Source organism: Tympanuchus pallidicinctus, unplaced genomic scaffold (assembly GCF_026119805.1).
Source record: "Tympanuchus pallidicinctus isolate F22 unplaced genomic scaffold, pur_lepc_1.0 scaffold15, whole genome shotgun sequence".
Lineage (NCBI taxonomy): Eukaryota > Metazoa > Chordata > Aves > Galliformes > Phasianidae > Tympanuchus > Tympanuchus pallidicinctus.
In genome coordinates, this window is record NW_026294669.1 from 34,209,161 (window position 1) to 34,229,875 (window position 20,715).

The 20,715-nt window shown below is 51.7% G+C and overlaps 1 protein-coding gene across 11 annotated transcripts; it reads right to left on the minus strand.

The window, feature by feature from the left end:
- Nucleotides 1–132: 132 nt before the first annotated feature.
- On the minus strand, nt 133–19,838 carry MLPH (melanophilin). 11 transcript variants are annotated; one of them, XM_052675722.1, is made up of 18 exons: nt 19,656–19,778; nt 19,362–19,485; nt 15,269–15,490; nt 14,855–14,991; nt 13,881–13,919; nt 13,205–13,299; nt 12,551–12,679; nt 11,416–11,611; nt 10,801–10,967; nt 7,803–7,886; nt 6,604–6,795; nt 4,670–4,852; nt 3,459–3,593; nt 3,243–3,335; nt 3,025–3,087; nt 2,822–2,879; nt 1,788–1,885; nt 134–1,649 (listed from the first exon to the last, which is right to left on the minus strand). In XM_052675722.1, exons 1-18 carry the CDS (start codon nt 19,741–19,743, stop codon nt 1,623–1,625), a joined length of 2,130 nt encoding a protein of 709 aa, XP_052531682.1. In that variant the 5' UTR covers nt 19,744–19,778; the 3' UTR covers nt 134–1,622. The 11 variants fall into 11 exon arrangements, with proteins under 11 accessions (XP_052531687.1, XP_052531682.1, XP_052531685.1 ...); XM_052675725.1 differs by lacking the exon at nt 19,656–19,778 and adding an exon at nt 19,790–19,838 and having other exon boundaries at nt 135–1,649; nt 3,438–3,593; XM_052675721.1 differs by having other exon boundaries at nt 136–1,649; nt 3,438–3,593; nt 7,818–7,886.
- Between the last annotated feature and the right edge of the window lie 877 nt (nt 19,839–20,715).

Here is a 20,715-nt window from a genome sequence, read left to right on the forward strand (position 1 = left end):
GCTCCGTGGGGCTGGAGCAGCAGCTGGGTACCCCTGACCGTGCTCACCCCGAGCAGTGCTGCATTGCTTTTCATGCTGCCCTCCAGCGAGGGGGCACAGCGGGGACAGCCGACCCCATATGGCCAAGTGCAATGGGCTGTGTGGGGCCAGGGTTTAACCACGGCACCGGGGCAAAAGAGAGGGCGGGGAGACAAAGCATCATTAGCTGCAGCATGTTGAAGGACGACACTGTGAAATAAACCTCTGGGTTCTGGACCCTATGTCAGTTTTATTGTGTGATGCAGTGTGCATACATAACCTCTACACAGAGCAGTAAATGTTAAAGCTACAACCTGAACGATGCCTTATTTGTACGCTGCTGAGACTTACAAGGAGGGCTCCAGAGGGTCAAGAGTCTGCCTGACCACCTGAAAGGACTTGGCTTACTGCTGGAATTGAGTACAGCGAGAGGCGTGTGGGTGAGGGCTGAACCATGGCACCAGAGCAAACCCACAGCATTGCTCAGAGCTCAGTGGAGCACTGCAGGGAGTTGTGCTCAGCTGCTGCAAACCAGCATGGTGCAGAGCCTCCATGGATGCTCCTGGGAGAGGGGGACGTGTGCGTGCATACATGTACACCACGAACTGCTTACAAGCTGGGGAGGGTAAAAGCAGTCACACTGCCATGAGTGTAACTCTTTCCACTTTTTCAACTTCAGGCCAGAAGGATTTCACTTTAAAGAAGGAAAACTGATAGGTAAGTTTCCAGCCTCACAGGACTGCTCTGGGATGACTGCAGGACTAATGTCTAAATAGTGAGTTCTCTGCTACGACCAAAGCTAAACCTTGTGAATTCATGCTAAAAGTAAAAGCAGAGACGGAGCTGAAGTTTTTAACAAAAATCTCCCCCTATCCCCCCTGTCTTCAGTTAGTGGAAGCAGAAAACAGCCAGCCTCAGAGAGTGGGAGGGTGCTCAGGGCCAGTGCAGCCTCCAGGGGACAAAGGCACACCTCCAGGGGACCTTTCTGCAGACTGGAGAGAGCTTGGTGCTGGTTTCCTTCTGAGCCTGCTGATGGAACCTTGCAGGGAGAGAAGGCACCTTTGGTCAGACTGACCCCAAGCCATCTTCCTACTGGTGCAGTGAAAGCTGCTGCCTCTTCCCACAAGCCTCACCTCACTCCTGCCCCCACATGAGCCCAGCTGCTTCAGGCAAGAAGCCTCAGTGTGTACCTACTGGGTTTAGTGCAAAGAGTCATTGGCCAAGAGCTTGCTAGGAGCAACACAGTGCAGCTCCCGTGCAGGGAAAGGAAGTGATGCCCCAGAGATGAGGCAGGACCAGTGCTGGGCTGCACATCAGGCCCCGGGACACTGTGCTTTACCGTAGGGACCCTTCCTCTGGCATCACCACCAATGGTTCTCACAGTGTCCCTAGTGGAAGGGACAAGGAGACCAGCATCCTGCCCAAACAGATGTTGTCCACGTGATTATCCGGCCATGTGTCTGCACTCCTGCAACTTGTTCCTCTCTCTTCCAGCTTCCAGGGGGATGTGGCCATGGGAGAAGGAGGGGCAAGCACTGGGGGAAGGCTGGGTGCTGAAGTCCCACACTGTCACTGAAATGCAGTGGCGGGTGGGCATCCCCTCTTCAGGACAAGTGAGTCATCACCGGCTTCTGCAAGGCACAAGAGGCAAGGCATCAGCACCGCTGTCCCCTGTGACACGGACAGCATATTCCCTGTCCCTCCTGGGGCTCTGTGGGTTGGAGGGGAGCACTGGAGGATGGGGTACCACTGCCAGCCTGGCCACGTACCGCAAAGAGACGCTCCACTCTCCTGTTCTTCCCATTGGGGTTCCTCTGCGTCAGCGAGCCGCGGTAAACCGAGTTGCGGTCAAAGGAGTCATCGAAGCCTGTAATGGAAGAAGAGGCATGAGGTGAGGCTGGGTAGTGCTCCAGCTCATGCAGAGGGGATTAGGCTCTCCCAGTGATGTCCGGCTTGATGGAGCATCTCTCTATCTTCTTTGCAGGACTGACGTGTCCTTGAGGCTGCCTTTATGTGCCTGCCCATTGCCTTAGGAGAGCGGATGACCGAGGAGACCTTTACATCTACCAGCCTGTGCCTGGGAAGCAGAGCTTTTAATTGTCTCATATGGGGAAACGCAATTCCTTCTTTGCATTAAGTGATCTTTCCCCTCCTTTCCTCCACTCATCTTCTATTTGGCGTTATCTGGAAGGAGAGCCATTCCTTCTGCCTGTAAGCGTATGAGGCCAGATAACGGAAATAGAAAAGTCATTTCCTAATGGCATTTGCTGATATCTGTCAGGATGAAACTTTTCCTGTGATTGCCCTCTGCCACATGGGCTGCTGGGCTGAGTTTCAGGTCGTGTGGCCTACTTCGAAGCACTCCCAAGTTGCCATTTTCCATAGCTTGGCTCTCAACGTCCCAGTGGGACCAGTGGCAGAGATGGGCAAATAGCAGGGCAAAGGATACCCTCCCCAGGGGAATCAGTGAGAAGAAATGGCTAAGGAAAGAAGCTTAGGTGGAGTGTTAAGGACTAGTTTTGAAGGCAGAGCCACTAGGGTGGTAGAAGCCTGCACTGCAGAGCAGTGGCCCTTGGGGCAGGCAGTTGTCTGCCACCAAGACCTGTATGGCAGCCACCTCACCCTGTCCCCAGCACTGACCCTGATCCTCCACTACAGATGAGGTCTCCTCTGTAGCTGTGCTGGCAGGACACAAGCACAGGGAACAGCATTCCAAAAAGGGAGAAAATAGGAAGAGAGAGATAGAAATGACCGAGCATCTCAGGAGCTGAGGTCATCCCACAGACAAAGCCGCAGCTCTTACCAGTGATTTCAAAGGGACTGTTGAACCTCCTCCTGAGGACCTGGGGCCCAGACATTGCCTGCAAGAGAGGGAAAGCAGTCTGTGGTGGGTAGGAAGACACAGGTGCATCCAGAGGATGCCCTCCTGCCCTTGCTGAGTACTCAAACCCACATCCTGGAACACAGGATTAAGGCTTATTAAACACATGCTAGACACCTACCCACCTTAACATCATCCAAAGACTCCCCTGGACTGCTGGTGGGGGTGGGGGAGCAGAGGTGGAAAGCCTGCAGACAGAAAAGGGGCACAGGTTCTCTGTGTTTGCTTCACCCCAAAGCAGCCTCCCATCTCATCCTCAGTGAGGCTCAGAGCAGCCAGGAAGGAGCTGGGAGCAGCCAGGCAGCCCCTCCCTGTGCTCACAACCCCCCTCCTCCCCACTCACCTGCCCATTTGATTTCTTCCTTGCCTTTTCCACCGGCTTCACCGTCAGCCCCGCAGCAGACAGAGCCGCGATTCGAGATTCAATATCCGATATCTTTAAAGGGAGGGAAACAAAACAGGTGGGCAGAGTGTGGAAGACTGCCAACCAGCTTTGTTAGCTGGGCTGGAGGTGAAGTAGCTCCTGATGAGCCCTTACCTCGCTCTCTGCCTGCTGTACCTGCGCAGCTGCCGAGGCCACTTTGTCCTCCAGCTCCGACAGCTCCGAGTCGGTCGTGCCGCAGTGCCGAGCCCCTTCCTCGAGCTCTGACAGGGTTGTCTCCAGCTGATAGGCCTTCCCAGCAGCCAGGTAGACCTGGAATAAAAAGAGAAAAAAAGAATAGGTTGCACCATTAAGCTTCCTGCTTGCTCCTCCCCTTCATGTGAACACAGCCCCTGCTGCTCTTCTATGGCCCCCTTCCTGCCCTGCAGCCCTGGCAGCACCCTCAGTTCTGGCAGGGCTCTTCGTCACTGTGTGTCCCGTTAGAAGGAGATGTGTTACTCAAGTGCTGTTACCACCCCTTGGCTACTACTCAGATGCAAGACCAAGCAAAGCAATTTAGTTGAACTTAGATTGTCTGTGCAATAACATCAGAAGGCCACAGTTCTGCTGAATGATCCCGAAATCTTGGTACTGCTAATGCATGACCTGCTCCTCCAGCCCTCTCTGCTGGCATGCTGAGCACCCACGTGTGCCATGTCCTATAGGTCCCCACTGACCCCACTGCAAGCCCCGAGGCAGAGTGTCCATAACCAAGTGCAATCATTCAGTTTATGAGTCACAAGGGCACCGTTTGCTGCCAGGCCATTAAACATCATTAAGCATCCTCAAGGCAAGTGGCATCCCTTAAAATGCAACCGGTGGGACATGACTCACCAGGGACCCGAGGGAATGGTGGGATGAGCACATGGCTCCCACGGCCATGAGCAGGAGAAGCAGGAAGCCCAAAGTTTGCTCCTGCACCAGTCAGCCCTCCAAAGGAAGGAGCGTGGCTCACCTGGACAGCAGGAGGGGCTCAGCATCATCAGATAGGGCAGTGGGGATGTCAGAAGGCATGGCTGGCAGAGCACAGATGTGATGCCCACGCTCAGATCTCCAGCTACAGCACTTAGCTAGGAGGACCTTTGTGTCTATGAACTGTGAATAACCTACTGTTTGAGGCATATAAGAAAATCAGAGTGTGTCAACCCTCGGTTAATCCTTTCCTTCCCCTAAACTCTACCCTGAGCCTCACAACCTGCAGCTGGGAGGGTTGCATCCTTACACATAGATGCTCGTGGTGCCCAACCTTTGACCTCCAGAATGCCTGCTAATAAGAAGCTTTGGGGGGGGTCCACTGTACTCCCTCCCCCAGTTCCCTCCTAGCTCACAGAGGCTCTGGGGAACCTTACATTTTCCTCAAGCTCACGGTATGCTTCAGCCGCCTCTTTCCCATCCTCCATGCTGAGATGCAGAGCACAGCCACCACTGCCCCAGCTCTGTCCTTGCAGTGACTCAGAGACCGCTTTCTCCGTGGCATTTATGGCTCTCAGTGCTTTGGCCGTGATTTCACTCAAAGCCTGAGCTGAGGACCTCTGTGAATGCCCAGTCAAAGTGCAGCAAGGGGTGAGGAAAAAAAAAAAAAAAAGAAAAAAAAATTCATTATTTTGATGTGTGCTTGCAGTGTACAACTCAGCACAAGTAGGCATGGAGGGGCATCAGGCCTATAGCAGCCAGTGGAAGATGGAAAAGGGATAATGAAAGGGCTTAAGGGCTCTCTAGTGGGGCTGAAAAAGTGGCTGCCCAGGGAGTGGTGGAGTCACCATCCCTGGAGATGTTCCAGAGCCATGGGGATGTGGCACTGAGGGACGTGGTCAGTGGGCATGGCAGGATGGGTTGGTGATCTTAGAGGCCTTTTCCAACCTGAATATTCAATGATTCTCTTAGCCTTTCTCCCTGCCAGGTTGGCTGGTTGTGATGCCGCACTGGAAAAGCGTGTAAGATGTTGGATTGCCCCACTGCCAGAACCTGGGGCTGATATCCTTACCTCCCACCTCAAGGAGCACTGACAGCTGTGACGCCTCTAAGTGCTGCCCTAGCCCTTTTGCTAGGTAAGCCATAAAGCACACGTAAAAATAGACCCAAGAAGCTCATCATCCCTCTCTCAGCTGATAATTCCCTAGAAACCAAGGAGATTGGGGTGATATGTGCATTGGAGACAAAGACAAACAGTTTTGTTTACCACTGCACGTATTTCCAGGCAAGCCACTCTGCAAAGAACCAGCTAACTCAGCCCAGATGACACTTTTATCACTTTATGGTGCCCTCATGGTACAGCAGAGTTTCACACCACAAACGCTGCTTTTATCTGAGTGCTCCCCCATTAGAAGCCTTTTTGCCTGACTGGATGGGACTTGCATAGAAACCAACTGAGGATTACGTGAATTCCAGACCCAGGTCTGGATTTGGTCATGGAGGTGGTGCTGAGTTTCGTTAGGCTTTGTGCTCCCTGCTTCTGAATGCGCTCTGAACTCAGTTCTGATAACTGCAGATCATTTATGTCAGAAAGTCACTGGGTTTTCTCATGAGACACCCTTAGAAATCTCTCAAAAAAAAAAAACCCACAAGGCAGGTTGCTGTAAAAAAATAGGCACTGACACAGCCTTTAACCCAAACTCCTCCACCTGCACGTCACTGCAGTCACCTCTCACTCAGTTTCATGGTATTTGTTGCCTTTGCTCTGAGTGTCATTGCAATGCAGAAGGCTGGATGTCTCCCCCAGCTTGGGAGCTGAACTGTGTAACCCCCATGTTACTTGCCTGACCTTCACCACTCTGTTTCGTGCTTATGGCCCTATTAGGGAATATGTGGGGAAAAATGGGACTGCTACAGGTCTGGAAGAGACATTTCAAGATGCAGCAGGCAGCTGCCAAGGGCTGCCAGTCCCAAATTGTCACTGAGCTCTTCTCTTCCCCTCTTCTCCATAGCATCCCTGTAATGGAATCCAGGCCCTGAGATAAGTGTGTAATACTCTACTGCATGGATGTGGATGTGGCACCCCTTCCCATGATGGGCAGTAGTCTTTCAGACCTCTAAGAGAATTTATTTTCAACTCTTTGATCAGTCTAGGAGAGCCTACAAGTTTTCCTAAGGTGAAAGGTCTAGATCCAATACCCTGGGACTTTTCTATTCCTAGCTGGACTTGATCTGTGTGGGTCATCCTTTCCACCTTAGAATGCTCTATGATACAGACAGTAGATCCAGACAAGCCACAGCCCTGGAGGCATCAAGCTGATGTGAGACAGAACAAGAGACCAGTCATGGTACAAGTGAGGACACAGATTACCTTTCGAGCTTCACTGGCCACGTCATCGCTGGAGGAGCTCATCTCAGGTCTCTTCACTCCCTTCCTTTCTTCACGCTCCTCTTCTTCAGAAGAGACTTCTCTGTCGCTGATGTTGCTGGTGAACTCCTCCAGCTTCCTCTTCAACTCCTCCTCCTCAGCATCAGGATCAAGCTGGGACTCTGTGGCCGGAGACTGAAACAATAGCAGAAGTGAATTGTTCACACAGAATTTATTTGGTTTTCCCCTAAAAAAAAAAAAAACAAAACAAAAACAAAGCAACAAAAACCCCAAGGGATTAGGGACCAGAAATCACCACATTTTCATTTGTAGCCATGGTGTGGCTGGCAGCTCCAAGGACATAAACCCCCACCACCCAAAGGCAGTGCACCAGGCTGCAAGGAGAACCCCCATTTCCCCAGCTGTGCTGAATCAGAGCCTCTCAGTACTGATTTGTGATGAGAAAACACTCAGATTTACCAACAGGAACACCAAATAGCTGTCCCCATTACAAGTTTTGGGAAGAATAAGACATTACGTTGTTTCTCCCCCGTGCCTGAGGGACTGCTCTGTAATTATTACTATCCATCCCACTGAGTCATTAGCAGCCAGAGCATCTCATTGCAATGGGTTCACATGAAGGAAAAGTACACAGCCTAAAATTAGAGACCCAAAAAATCAATGTTAAGCGACCTATGCATTCACAGATTCTGCATCCTCACCCAACTTTAACTTAATTTAGCTGTTTCCTTCAGAGCCTAATGGCATAGCAAGACAAGAGCAGCCCAGAAGAGATACAGAAGTCCTTCTTGACTCAGAGCTCTCATCTAAAATAACCAAATCACTTTTCTATACATAAAGATTGATTCTCCTAAGAGCACTCAACAGAGAATCAAAGTGAAACACGGTTTTCCTTGTGCAGAAGAGGCCTGGCACTAGCTTGCACAGGGACCCAGATGTCCTAGGTTAAGCTTGCCTCCATTTCTCTCCAACGACGCAACGCTTTTGCTATCTGAATCAAGAGGATTCTCCCTGTGGGGAGATGGGCCAAGCTTTTTTTTTTGCAGTCCCACTTTAGGGCTGCCCCTCCTCATCATGCTGCTTTTGGGGTGACCCCGGGTGCTGATTTCTCCCTGAAACCTCTCTGATAATGAGGAGAAGGGGCCAGTGAAGCCCCCTCTCCCTCCCTGTTGCCCTGTTACCTCAGCAGAGCGCACCAGGATTTTTTCCTCCAAGCGGTTCAGTACGCGTTCAATCACTGACATGCGTTTGTTGAGCTCGTGAATCTAGAGGGAAGGAGAAAGCATAGAGAACAGACCAGCCACCATTGACAGGACAGTGGGAAAGGAGCCCAGGGTGCATGCAACCAGCAAAAGTAAAAAAAAAGAATCACAGAAACACTAAGGTTGGAAGAGACCTCTACGATCATCTAGTCCAACCGTTGACCCATCCCCACCATTCTCACTAGCCATGTGTGAGAGACCAAGATACCAAAATATCATGTTGTGTTGGGCATCAGAGAGTGAAGGACTGTTACCCTGGGCACCCTGAGGAGCTTCACGAGGTGCAGAGCCTCTCCTCAAAACTCAAAGTGATGCTACGTCCATGGAATGCTGTAAGTCCCACCAGAGCATTGGGAGCTTCGGGGTGATGACCACAAAACCTTCCTACCTTGGTCTTTTTCAACCTGCTCATGCACTTACCCCGTGATCCCCTGCTGAACACATCACTGGGAAAGGAAGGGGGTAGAAGGGAGGAGTTTCCCATGAAAAATTCCCAATCAGAACACAAAACTGAAAGTTGTTCCCAACACACTTTGAAGTTTTTCTCGCTTCTCAATGCTTTGATCTGCCAGGATTCTCAACCCTCTTTTCCTCCTCCCTCTACCAGCTGAAAAGAGAGGAGGAATAAAGAGAAATAAGAATTCTGAAAATCACGGAGAAATGGCTTTCCAGGCTCAAGAGCCACGACAAATTTTTTTTGTGGTTAAATGACTGAAAGCATAAAAGGAACCTCTTCATTTTTCCTCCTTTCAGAAACGAGTATTTTCTCTCCTTCAAGACTGGGCCTTCTCCTTTGATCCAAACAAATAAAACACAAATGATGTAAAATATTGCCCATTCCACACGGATAAAACGCTGCATGCTGCATCACTCCTGCCCCATGTGGCTGCCTCCCACTCAAAGGGGACGAGCAGCAAATGCAGTAAGTGAATGGAGCAACAAAGAGACGCGAGGGCTTCGCTTTGTTTTTGTAACATTTCCACCCTCTCGCTGAGTTTTTGTGCTGGCTGGTGTTTGATTAATTAGATCCTCACAACAGCTTGCATCTGCTTAAGTGAAGATGGATGTAACAACCTGGCACCTGGGGAGAGCAAAGCGTTGCAATTACTGCCCCGAATTGAATGAGCCTTTAAGCAGCATTAAACCCACAGGCTGGAAGCAATCCACGCCAGCTCTAAGTGGTTTCTCACTATCATTGGGCCTGACTCTTGCAGCACTCTGGTGACAATGAGAAGCCTGTGATGGACCATAAACTTCAGGAGAGGGGATGGATGTGAGCTCAGCATCTGGTGTTGTCTGCACGTCCTGTAAGCAGCAGCTCGAAGAGGTCGGAGCACAATGCAGAGCTGGCTGTCGGCAGGTTACAGGGAGAGGAAGAGCTGGTTTTCATTCTCCTTCCTGAGCAAGGCTGGCTTTAGTGCCCAGTTATCCCCGTGCAAAGCAAGGTGCACCCCAATAGGGTGCATCCCATTAGGGGCTGGTCCACCTGCACTGCTCTCTGAACGACAAAGGCTGGTGAATACATTTCCACTAAAACACTTCAGAGGAACCAACTTCAGCTTATTTCTGTCTTTAAGAGCTGCTCTGGCTTTCTCTCCCCTTTGGGCTCCTCTTGGCTTCTCCTGGGCTAGTGGTAGCAGCCATACCTGTGTTGCTGTGGGGTTAATGGGCCAGCACAGAGCCCCGTTTCCTCCTGCTGGGCAAGGGGCAGGCTCTGCTAGCTGTTGCTAGCTGTAAACCCATCAGCCACATAAAGGGCAGGAAGGATGAACAGCTACTTAAGCTAATGAACGATGCTGGAATACGAACAAATGGGGTTGAATCAGGAATTAGGAGATGCCTTGTAACCATTAGGTGCCACCGATGCCTTCACGCTGTTGTGACAGCAAAACACCAGGCACACTGCTCCCAAACCAGGGCTGGGAGTGGAGATGAAGGAAGTCATCTGGAGTACCGGTGGGAATTTGGCCCCATTTCCCCACTGCAAAGCACTGTGCACATTTCATGCCTAACGTACTGTGGGCTCATTAACGACACCCAGGCTGAGCTTTTTCCATTTGCAGTGGGCTGGAAAACGAAGCACGTCCACCCATTTGAACATATGCTGAGAGAAATAAAGGCCAAAGGACAGATGCCCCCACGGAGGCACACAGAGCTCAGCAGCACCCAAGATGGGCACAGCTGTAAGTGGAACCAGCACACTTCTCCCCTTGGAAATCTGTGTGGTCAGACACCAACGTGCATTTTGCTGCTGAAGAGGGTCAGGGAAGCCTTAACCGTTCTCATCCTTTCTCAAAGGTGATGACAAGAACTGCAGGTCCTCACTTGACAATTAAAACAAGCGCACAGCCTTCCTGACACCCTTCTCTAGGCTGTTCCCCTATTATCACTTGGCAGAAATGCATGACAGGTCAGCCTGTCCCTGTCCTGCTGAGGCCGGAACGCTCCACGCTGCCAAAGAATAGGATCTCAGGGCTGATTAAACATTCCCCTCCAAGTCTTGATCATAAAGCCCATTCACTTGATGAATGAGGACACGTAAAACTATAGGTAGCGTGCAGATTAATGGGGGCAGGCTGGAAATTAACAGCATTGAAGGCAGGCTTGTTGCTGCATCAGCAGCGGGTACAGTTTCTCCCAGCCATGAGCATAGAAGTAGAAGGGCCGATGTGAAGAATACTGTGTAATATTAATGGGACAGAGAAAAGCCTGATCTCTTCACCATGAGGAATGGATGAGCAGAAAACACACCTTCCCACTTTCCCAGCCTGACTTCCCATTTCACGGCCACCTCTGCATAGCCCAGAGGGCTGAGCATGGCCTGGGCATTCATCCACCTGGTGCCACACAACCACCATGCGACACCAAGCAGATGTGACAGCCTCTAGGCCACCCCACAGGTGGCACTGTTTGGTACCTGACTTCCCGAGCTGTGGCTGATGTTCTCCTGGGAGGAGGCTCTGCTCCGGCGTTTCAGGTGGTGAGGCAGGCAGGCAGCGAGCTTTGGGGCTCCCTTCACATCCTCATCAGAGGTGTCCATGTCTGCAGAGTAGGGGGACCGGGGCTGCTCCATCCAGGGGCTGCCTTTGGAGGGAGAAGGCTTCAGTATGAGGACTCAAGAGATTCACAGCCCCTAGCACAAAGCCCTGGATGTCAGTCCCATCCCTCAGACAAGCAAATAAGCAGGTCAGTTTACCCCTTCTAGTGGAGTTGCAAGCAGAAGTTCAGCCTGCAGCTCCATCCACCTAAACAGGGTGCTGCTGAGCTACAGGTGGGCACGAGGAACATTCCTCTCACCCCCTCAAGCAGCTGAGACCCTCAATAAAATCTGTTCCTGCCTCTTCAGTCGTGTTGCAGTCCAGGTTTGGGCTCTTCATTCAGTCTGGGTGCTGGGAGCAGTTTATCCACATGGAGCATAACTTATGAAAGCAGGGAGGGCATCTTCCCAAGGAGCAATGAGGGCTGGAGAGATCTCTTGGGTGTCTGTAAGAGCTACTTTTCCCTAGCAGGGTGCTGGAACCCAGACACTTACCAGGTTTTGAACTTCTGTCCAGGCTCCGTCTGCGTGCATTGAGCGTGAGTCGAACCTCCGTGCTGAAGTGCTGCTCCGGAGGGCTGAGGTGCTGCTCCTGCTCCCTCAAGATGTGGAACACAGCTGCCAGGTCAGCCTCCTCCAGCCGGGGCTCTCGGGGAGCATCCTCAGCTGGGCCGGAGAAATCTGGGAAGGACTGAGAGACGGGGGCTGATGCTGGGACCGCCCTCCCCACCTCCCCAAGCAGTTCCTAGCTTTGTCCTCCAATAGCTGCACGGATTGAGCCTTTATAACACTGATTTTAAGCAACCTGGCTTACAGGCTTTTTGATCTTCAGGCTGAGCAATATTTCAGATGACTGCCAGGGGGCACTGTTAGTTTCTATGAGAGCCAGGCATCTGTCAGGCTGACTTGGGCCCCAAGATCCAGCTTTTAAAGCATCACACAGTTTGACTTGCAAAGTCGCAACAGCCATCTACTTCTCAACAACCAATACATCGACTTTGTTTCAGCCCTCCTTATGCTTGCATTAAATTCCACAGCATAAGGGTGAAATGTAGGTAAAGGACGTACATATCTATGTAAATAAAGATTGAACCTGCCCATTTGTCCTAAATCCTGTCTGTATTCTCCCAACCAGCTGGCACAAAGCAGTTATTTGTGCAGTTTTTTTGTGCCCCACGTTCTCTTCTCTGACAGATGGGGACTTTCCACCCCTCTGGCCATGCAGGATTCCTCTTCTGAACCTCACACACAAAGCTACCAGCAAATCACGTCCCCAGTGCATGCGGGAAAGCAGCCCCAAACTGGATTGGATGATGGGAGAGAAAGCTGTTTTCAACATTCCTTAAGTGCTGACCGTTCTGCTCCCAAACACTGGCTGGAAGCTAGGGTGTCCCACAGCCCTGGGACAGCACAGGAAATAGTCAGCAAAGAGATCAGCCCAAATCTGGAAGGAGAGGTGCAAGAGAGTCCTCACCACAGCCAGCTCTCCTGCTCCTGACTCAGGGTTTGGAATGGAAGAAGAAATAGCAGTGCTCTGCACAGAGATCGGCACCGCAGCTTCCCAAAGCCACCGTGCAACCCTACAGCCACAGCAGGAAGAGGAGGACAGAGAGAAAGGCAAGCCCAGTACCTGGAAAGCATCAGAGCTGATGGCCACTGGAGAGAGCTGGGCAGATTGGCGGCGAGACTGGGCAGAGTATTCCGAGTCCAGCTCAAAATCAAAGGGGTGCACGGACAGCAGGCGCTTTGTCTTGCGCATCTTGGCGTGGAAAATGGGAGAAGGGAAAACTGAGCTGGCTTCCATGGAAAGCAGAAGGAGCCCCCGCCTGCTTAGTTTGCAGAATCTGTTTGTGGGAAGCTCTCAGGATGGGAAGCTCCCACTTTTCCTGGAGAACACTGGGTTCTCAGGAGTATCCTGCTTGCAGGGAGGCAGTTAACGTGGGACTGCTAGGACTGAACTCAAAGACCTGGTTTCCTGGGTCTCTGCATTGAGACTGTGGCCATAAGCAGACAGCAAGATGCTCTGCTGGCAAGATTGCTCTGAAGGCAAGGTGAGCAGCTGAACCCCTCAGAAAGAGGCTCAGGAGCTGCTCTTGGGGCCTGAAGCAGCTCCATACCTCCGATCCTGGGAGCAAACCTCCCCAGATACGGGGAAAGCCATGAGCTGGTCTGGGAGTGGGGCTAGCATCAGGAAGCAGAGCAGGGAGCAGTACCCAGCCACCACCACCCAAGGCAGGCTACAGTGCACTCAGAAGGGGTGAGTGGCTGTAGGGGAAGCCCTTACTCTGTTGTAGCACTCTGCTTCAGCTCCATGGAGCGCATCATCCTCATCACCACTGTCGTCCCCAGTGCCACCATTGGCAGGGTGCTGGCATTCACCTGGAGGAGACAAGGGCATGGTAAGCATGGGCAGCTCCTGCACCCTGACCCTGGGGCAGGCAACCCCCTGCCCTGGTGTCCCACCAGTGCATGTCAGAAAGACTGATTCTGAAACAACTCCTTCAATTTTTATTATTTGGCATGCTGCACTGTAGCTCCTATGTGGCACAAATAAAAGGAAGGGGACAACGGAAAGAAAAGGAACAAAAAATCCTCTTGGAAGAGCAAAATGTCCCATGGCAATATTGACCCTCCCTGCAAGAAGAACACAGCCCAAATCCACAAATTCAGCGCATTTGTTACGAACACAGCCAGCTTCAAGCACATGACATGGATGCACTGAGATCACAGTGAGCTCTCGCAAGCCACAAGTTTGGCAGGCAACAAAAAGCCCTGTTGTTTCAGAGTCTGCCCTCAGAAGCCCCAAGGGTGCTGCAGGGCAGAGGATGAGCAGCGAGGCTCCTCGTCCCAGCCACACCGAGCAGCTCCGGGGTACCCACAACCGGAGGGAGCAAAAAGAAAAACAGCAGCAACCTCCATCTGACTGCACAACACACACTGCAATTCTCTTTTTGACTTACTGTTGATGTCTGGCAGGCTGTAAACTCTGTCATGAAGACCTGAACAACAAGAGGAATTAAAAAAAAAAAAAAGGATAAATAAATATTTTCTCTAGGTAGCTTGCACAGAACAAGCCTCAGAGCAATGCTTAAGCACAGCTCTCAGTCTCTAGCCATCACAAGGCACAGCCATCAAAGGCTCTTTGGAGAGAACAAAGCTTGTGCTTGGAGACATAGCTTGACTTGGAAGATCAAGTTGTATATTGGGCACAACATCTTCTCAGAAAGAGCAGTGATGCAGTGGCACAGCTGCCCAGGGGGTGCTGGGGTATTCCATAACTGTGCAGATGTGGCACTGAGGGATGTGGGCATGGTGGGGCAGGTTGAGGTTGGACGTGGGGATCTTAAGTCTTTTCCAACTGGAATGGCTCTGTGATTCTCTTATCGTTTTTAAATATAAAAAGGAATCTCAGAAACGCATGCCACAAGAGTTGTGCTGGTGCCAAGAAAGCAAACCAGCTGCAGAGGTGGCAATCACAGCTGGGCAGACAAACCACAGCCGGGCACAGGTAGAGCCGCGGTGCCAGGACAGGCTTTGAGCCTGGCACTCAGTGCCCCCTGCTGACCGCGGCTGCTGCATGCAGGCACAGCACCCAGGCTCAAGCCTCAGACCCTAAAATCCCAAGGGCTCGGCATGGCTGCGGCAGGTTTTGTGCCTGCTGGCTGTACGTGCCAGACAGAGACGTGAAAGCAGGGAGCTGAAGCTGCTCCATCAGCCACGCAGCAAGCCTGCAGGCAGCCAGCACAGCCAGTTGTTCAGCAAATTCCTCAGCAAGCTATGTAAGTCAAGGCGAGAAAGTTAACCCCAGCTGAAGGCAGAGCTTGGACATCCTACCCTGCTGTTTCATGGGTATCAACGCTAAGTTCTCTGGCTGGCATCCCTTCGGGTGCCTGCCCAGCTTGAGGACAGCAGAAACCCCGGCGCTTGTCCTCACCTAGAAGAGCTGAATTCCCCTTCTGCCCTGGCTGCAGCCTGCCGTAGAGGGACTGCAGCACCTTGGCACTTCCAAACCTCTTGAAACGGGACCGCACGTGCTCGTAGTACCACTCGAGGGAACCGATCTTCACCACTCTGCCCCAGGAGGAAGCACATAGAGGTGAGGCAGCCTCGCCAAAACAGACCCTCACCCCGCTCCCACCCCCACTGAGCAGAAGGATCGCCCTTAGGGTATGGGGAGCAAGCAGAGGATGCAGAGAAAGGAGACCAGCACGAAGCTGTCCCTGTTCATCACAAGGGAGTTGGACTAGGTGACCTTCAAAGGCCCCTTCCAAGTGAACGATGACAAACAGAGCGTGGGGCTGAGACTGCAGAAACTCTCCATCCCGATGCCCCAGCACAGTGCCCCTACCTGGAGAGGCGGCAGGGGTCACAGACCCAGCCCTGCTCCCTCTTGTTGTAGCGGCTGCAGCTCTTGCAGGTGTAGAAGCGGCAATCCAGGCACTGCCGCTTGCTGTTCAGCAGGAACTTGAAGGGCTGCAGGCAGTGCACGCAGTGCGTTTCGTTCAGGTGGGACTGGTGGGTCAGGAACTCTCTCTTGCTGCTTTCCTGGTCTATCTTGCACTTCAGGTCCCTGCAGACGCATCCCAAAAACAGAGGGGCGTGCATTAGGTGGTGAAATGACACCCAACAGCAGCTCCCTCCTGCTCCAATCCCTGGACACCTCCAGTACCCCCAAGGAAATCAGTGCTACCACTCTGATTTTTGCATCACTCTATCCATGAGCAGATCCCTCCACTGATACGTTTTCATCCTGGATACCTTTCCCCAGCACGCAATATCATTTCGGTGAGCTCTGTAGCCTCTCTCACATGGTAAACCCAGTAATGCTCAATCAGCCTAGAGAATGATTTTTCAGGGATCACCTCGAGTCCCACAGCTGGTGGAAACAGCTGGAGGGCAAATTAATCAATAACCTATCATGGGGTAAAATTGTGCCCAGCGGAGCAAGGCAGCAGGCTCCACATTTCAGAGCAGGTCCCTATGCATCAGCATTTGCTGCTGCCACATTTCAGATCAGACTTGGCTGTACTAAAAATTGGTCCTTTTTGCTGCACAGGGCATCTCTTTGCCACCAAGCCTCAAAATGCATTTCAACCCAAACCTTTAGGGGCTGGAGGCTTTACCCAAAGGCTTTCTGTTTGTTCTCTCTGCTAGCCCAGGTATGTTTGCCCTCTGGGCTATGGTTACAAGACGGTGTTTGACTTGCAAGAGGCCCTAGCAGGCTTGTTTTCCATCTGGGCAGGGTGAGGGAGCTGCATTTTGCAGGGCAGAAATTGGCCAAGACCAGAAAGCTCAAGCAACCAGGAGGCTTTGCACTGCATCTGGTCACCTGCACCACTGCAAAGCTTCCCCTCTGGAGCTTCCTGATGGAACAGCTTGCACTCACCACGGAACACAACACATGAAAATAAGCAGTAAGCTTACATGCAGCCACATAAAACAAACACCAAAACACAAAACCCACCCAGCTGCAGGCTGTGGCAGCCTCACAAACCACCTTCTGAGCACACAGGCCAAGAAAGCAGGTACTGCACAAACCCAAACTGATCTTAATCCCAGTGGCACAGCAGCATTCGGTCCGGAAGAGCAAACAGCAAACAACAAGGAAGAAGAAAGCTTCCCAGGGACACTGCTTGCCTTTGAACTCATGGCACACTGCGTTCATCCATGGCTTCACCAAAAGGGCTGCAGGTTTGGGTGCTGACCCCAAGCTGTGGGCTGCACTCAGCGTTCCTTTGCCACCCTGCACCCAGGCTGCTTCCAGCAGGATCCGATCTTTCCCTGGACTGCCTTTTCCTGTTCTCAGAGCCAGTCGGACCCCTTCGCTTCCCCTCCCTCGCCCTCGAGAGCTGCTAAAGGAAGGACAAGCCTCAGCCCAACCGGTTTAAAACCTGCATGCCTCCGTCTGTCCGTCCCGGCAGCCCATCCTTGTGCTGCTCTGCTCAAAGTGAACCAGCAGCAGGGAAGTGGGAAGATGCCAACGGCTCAGTCCCTAAAGCAGGGGGCTCTGGCAGCAAGCTTTATGGAAGGAGACAACGAGATGCCCCGCAGAGGCTGCTCCTGAATTCCTCAGGCACATATTTCTGTGGTATCTGGGCAGCTGAAGCCTTTGTCCATATTGGGTGAATAGCTTCTGACAAAAAACACAGAGGAGGCTGAAAGGGAAGAAAAAGACCAAGTGGGGGAACATTCCTTCAAGGCTTGCATGTTGAGACAGGTCCTGGGAACCAAGTGGGGACGGTCAGAGCAAAGAGAGCAGGATCAATGGGATTCTTCCATCATGTCCCAGCTTGTCACATGCAGAAAACACTCATGTATTCTGTCCAACATGCAGGTACAGGGCAGGCTTGCCCAGCACACCGGATGGTCTGGTACGGCCTGGCTTTATAGGGATACCTGCTGTACCATAAATCTATACCAGCTTTAGCTTGGTGGAGACAGAGAGCTGGGTTGGAGAGCCCACACACACACCTCTGGCTGGGTGACACGCTTGTACTGAAAGATGTTGGCACTCGGGACGCCTGTGATGCAGGAGAGGTCAAAGCACACTCACCCATTTTCACAGAATGAATTTCAATCACGTTTATCGCTTCCTGCTCGCACAAACCAGGCAAACAGGACTTGCTATCCTGCCAGCAGCTAAATGGATTCCTCTCACTTTGGACCCAACCTTCCTGCTGCCTTCAGCTTTGTTTGTGGAGCCAGTCCCTGTTTTGAAAAACCACACACACCAGCAGCACCTTTCTTTGTGCTCAGAGCTCACCGAATACCTGTCTGCCCCTTAAAGCCTCAGCAGTGCCAGGCCGCACAGAGTTAATGCAGATCCTCTGCCGGGCAGGAAGCAGCTAATGGAGCAGAACAGGGCATTTAAAGGTTGCAGCATTCCAGAAGCACCTCTGAGCTCTGCAGTGCTCGTCAAAATGGAAAGCTAAATATAAAAGCAATAAGTGCTGTGACAGGGCATTGCAGCACTTTGCATCTCAGGTGGGAAGCAGAGGAGCACACAGAAATAAGCTGGGACCACAGGATAGCCCAGCTTTTCCCCTTATTCTTTAGTTATTCCTTTTTTCTTTACCCTACCCGAGTTCGGTGCTTCCCTCTGCCTCACCCCAACCCTGATACTTTCCTCTTTGGAGGCTCAAGGGCTCAGCTGTAGCTGTGCTGACCAACAACCAGACAACATTCCCTATGGGATCCGTGCAGGGCACCCATCTAAGCCAGTCTGGCGCCAGGTCAAGTCAGCGAGGAATTCACATCGCCCACTGCTTTGCTGAAGGGCACAGCAATGTCTGTCCCCACCCCCCTCCTCTAGGCAAAGCACAGCTCTGTCACACAGGAGACACTTTCCCTTTCCAGTAATCACATGTTTTCCAGCACCCTTGTCTGGTCTGTGTCCTGCTTTGGAGCTACCAGCTACAGTATGGTGATGATAGGGAATTCTCTCTTCCTCCCACACTGTAATCAGATATGCAATCAGCAGACTCCAAAATTTCCAGCTCAGAGCTCACGGTGAATGGCACACCCCATCCGCCCTGCTCAGCATCCTTCGTGCAGGCGGTGAATAGCATCGCTCAGCCCAGCAGATGGGTGCATGCAGGAGTTGTGGCTGGGCAGGGGCTCTTATTCCTGGTTAATCGATGCTAAGGTGCCTGGCCAGACCAACAGGGAGTTCTCAGAAGCACGAGGAAGCCCACTGCAGGCAGAGGAACCTGTTTTCCCACCAGCTGTCACTGTATCACAAAGCACATCACACAATTGAAGCACAGCGTCTCGCATTCCATGAAAAGGGAACTTTAAAACCCACTTGCTTCCCTCACCACTGAAAACAACATTGTTTTCTTACACATGCTTGGGAAAAACCTGCCTTAAATCCTCGCTTGGGCTGCAACAGGGCTGCTAAGTCCTTTCCTTTTCAGTGTGTGCATCAATTTGTAGTTCAGTGACTTTCTACTTCACCCCAATCTCCCTGAAGTTGCCCCAGCACAGCACAAGCTGCCACAGAGTGTATTTCAGCCTCCTGACAACTGCTGTACTCCCCTCAGTTATTTTCCGATGGTCCTTCAGGTGTCCATAAGCTCCCAGGTCTCACTATATTGCAGAGAATCATCCACCTGGGGTTGGAACTAGATGACCTTTAAGGTCCCTTCCTACCTAAGCAATCCTATGATTCTATTCTATGAAGTGTATGAGAGCTCCCAAAACAACACAGCAGTTAAGTGGGGTTCTCTGCCACTAAGAACTCCTTGGGAAATGGAACCCAGCAGCCATTGGAGTGCACTGAGCAGGCTGCCCCATCACCTGCCCTGGTTACACAGCTGATAACATCACCTATCAATCACTACATTCAGTTTACAGCTCCGTCCTCCTCACCCACTGCTTTATCCATATCCAACACGAGATGAAGGAGCCTATATCTCCCATTGGCAGGCACAGGTACTCACTCCAACCGCTCCTCCTCTTTCTTCCGCAGGTCGAAGTCACGCTGAACCACCTCCCAGACATGCTTGGCCTCCTCATCGGTCAGCTTGGAGAGATCCAGCTTCCTCCCCATCTTGCACGACGAGCCTAAGTGACAACCAGAGGCATTCCTACGGCCGGCCCCGTTACCCGACTGCTACACTGCTGGGCCCCACCTCCGTGACCGCCCCAAATAATGGGGCCGCGGGCAGGCGAGCTGGCTCCTGCCAGCCCCACACCTCATCCGCCCAGCTGGGTTAAAGGAAGCATTGACTCACTGCCAAACCACTCGTGTTGTGCAGGGAGTGTAGATCCAACAGGTCTTAAAGCACCTCCCCGAGGAAAGCAAGCACGGAGGCAGGGCATAAGCCAGGGCCAAGCATCCCACCACCAGCACTGCTCTGTGCCCCACCTTGCCTCTTAAAACCAGCAGCTTTAACGAGGGAAATGGGAACAAATGGGTGCCCGAGCTACGCTGTCTGCCCTCCCAGCAATTTGGAGAATATCAGCTGTGCCAGGAGCAAATAGCTTAATTAGTAGGCAGCTCTCCTCTCATTTACTGTTATCAAGAGAAGATGGTTTGACAGGATTTAAAAAAAAAAAAAAGCCAAACAAATGCTAAGCATGTCATGTACCTGGAGGAATATATTTAAATTGCAATAATCCAATTAGCAAAGCTGGTCTTGTTGCTGTATCTGTTGTTCTCCCTCTTGGTAAAACACTCCCTCTGTGCCTCCAAGTGAGAATTCCTGTATTACATATACCAGAAGAAGGAGAGAATGAAAAGAAGCCCTTTTCTTATCTTCATGAGAGAAGGAGGAAAACATTCTGCCCTAAAAAGGCTGAGTGCAGTGGGAGCAGCCAGACCTGGAGGGCTTTAGCCACTCGGCTGCCGTGTTCTGTCTGTGTGGTGCAGGGAATTATCTCCCCCCACTAACTCACTTGAAACAAGATTAGGCTAAACCCTACGGATAGAGCCAGAAAGGGATTTTTCAATCCAAACATGGATGGATTTTGTACAGAAAAAGTGATAATTACAGATGCTGGGTATCAGGAATGCGTGATCTCTGGATGTCCATACATTGATTTCCAGCCCCTCTTGCAGCAGAGATGGAAGAGCTGTCCTGGTGAAAGCAATTAGTTTTTTTGGCAGGAGTGAGATGTGAGCTGAGCCATCCTTATGTAAGTATGTCTGCAAGCTTGTGCGCCCCAGTGCACCCAAAAAGCACAGCGGGCTGATAGATCCCAATTAACATCATAACGAGACCCTGTTGGAGGACCTGCCAACTCAATTACCCAGTCCCAAGTGCTTGGGATCAGAGCGGTGTGGGAGGCTTC

What these genes read in the sequence shown, in the direction of transcription:
- MLPH (XM_052675720.1), bottom strand. Translation starts at nt 19,743, where the DNA reads ATGCCCTGCCTCCGTGCTTGCTTTCCTCGGGGAGGTGCTTTAAGACCT. An exon ending in ACAACACGAGTGGTTTGGCA is followed by an intron (nt 19,486 to 19,655) that starts GTGAGTCAATGC and finishes GTTGTCACTTAG; the next exon opens with GCTCGTCGTGCAAGATGGGG. An exon ending in AAAGAGGAGGAGCGGTTGGA is followed by an intron (nt 15,491 to 19,361) that starts GTGAGTACCTGT and finishes ATGCGTCTGCAG; the next exon opens with GGACCTGAAGTGCAAGATAG.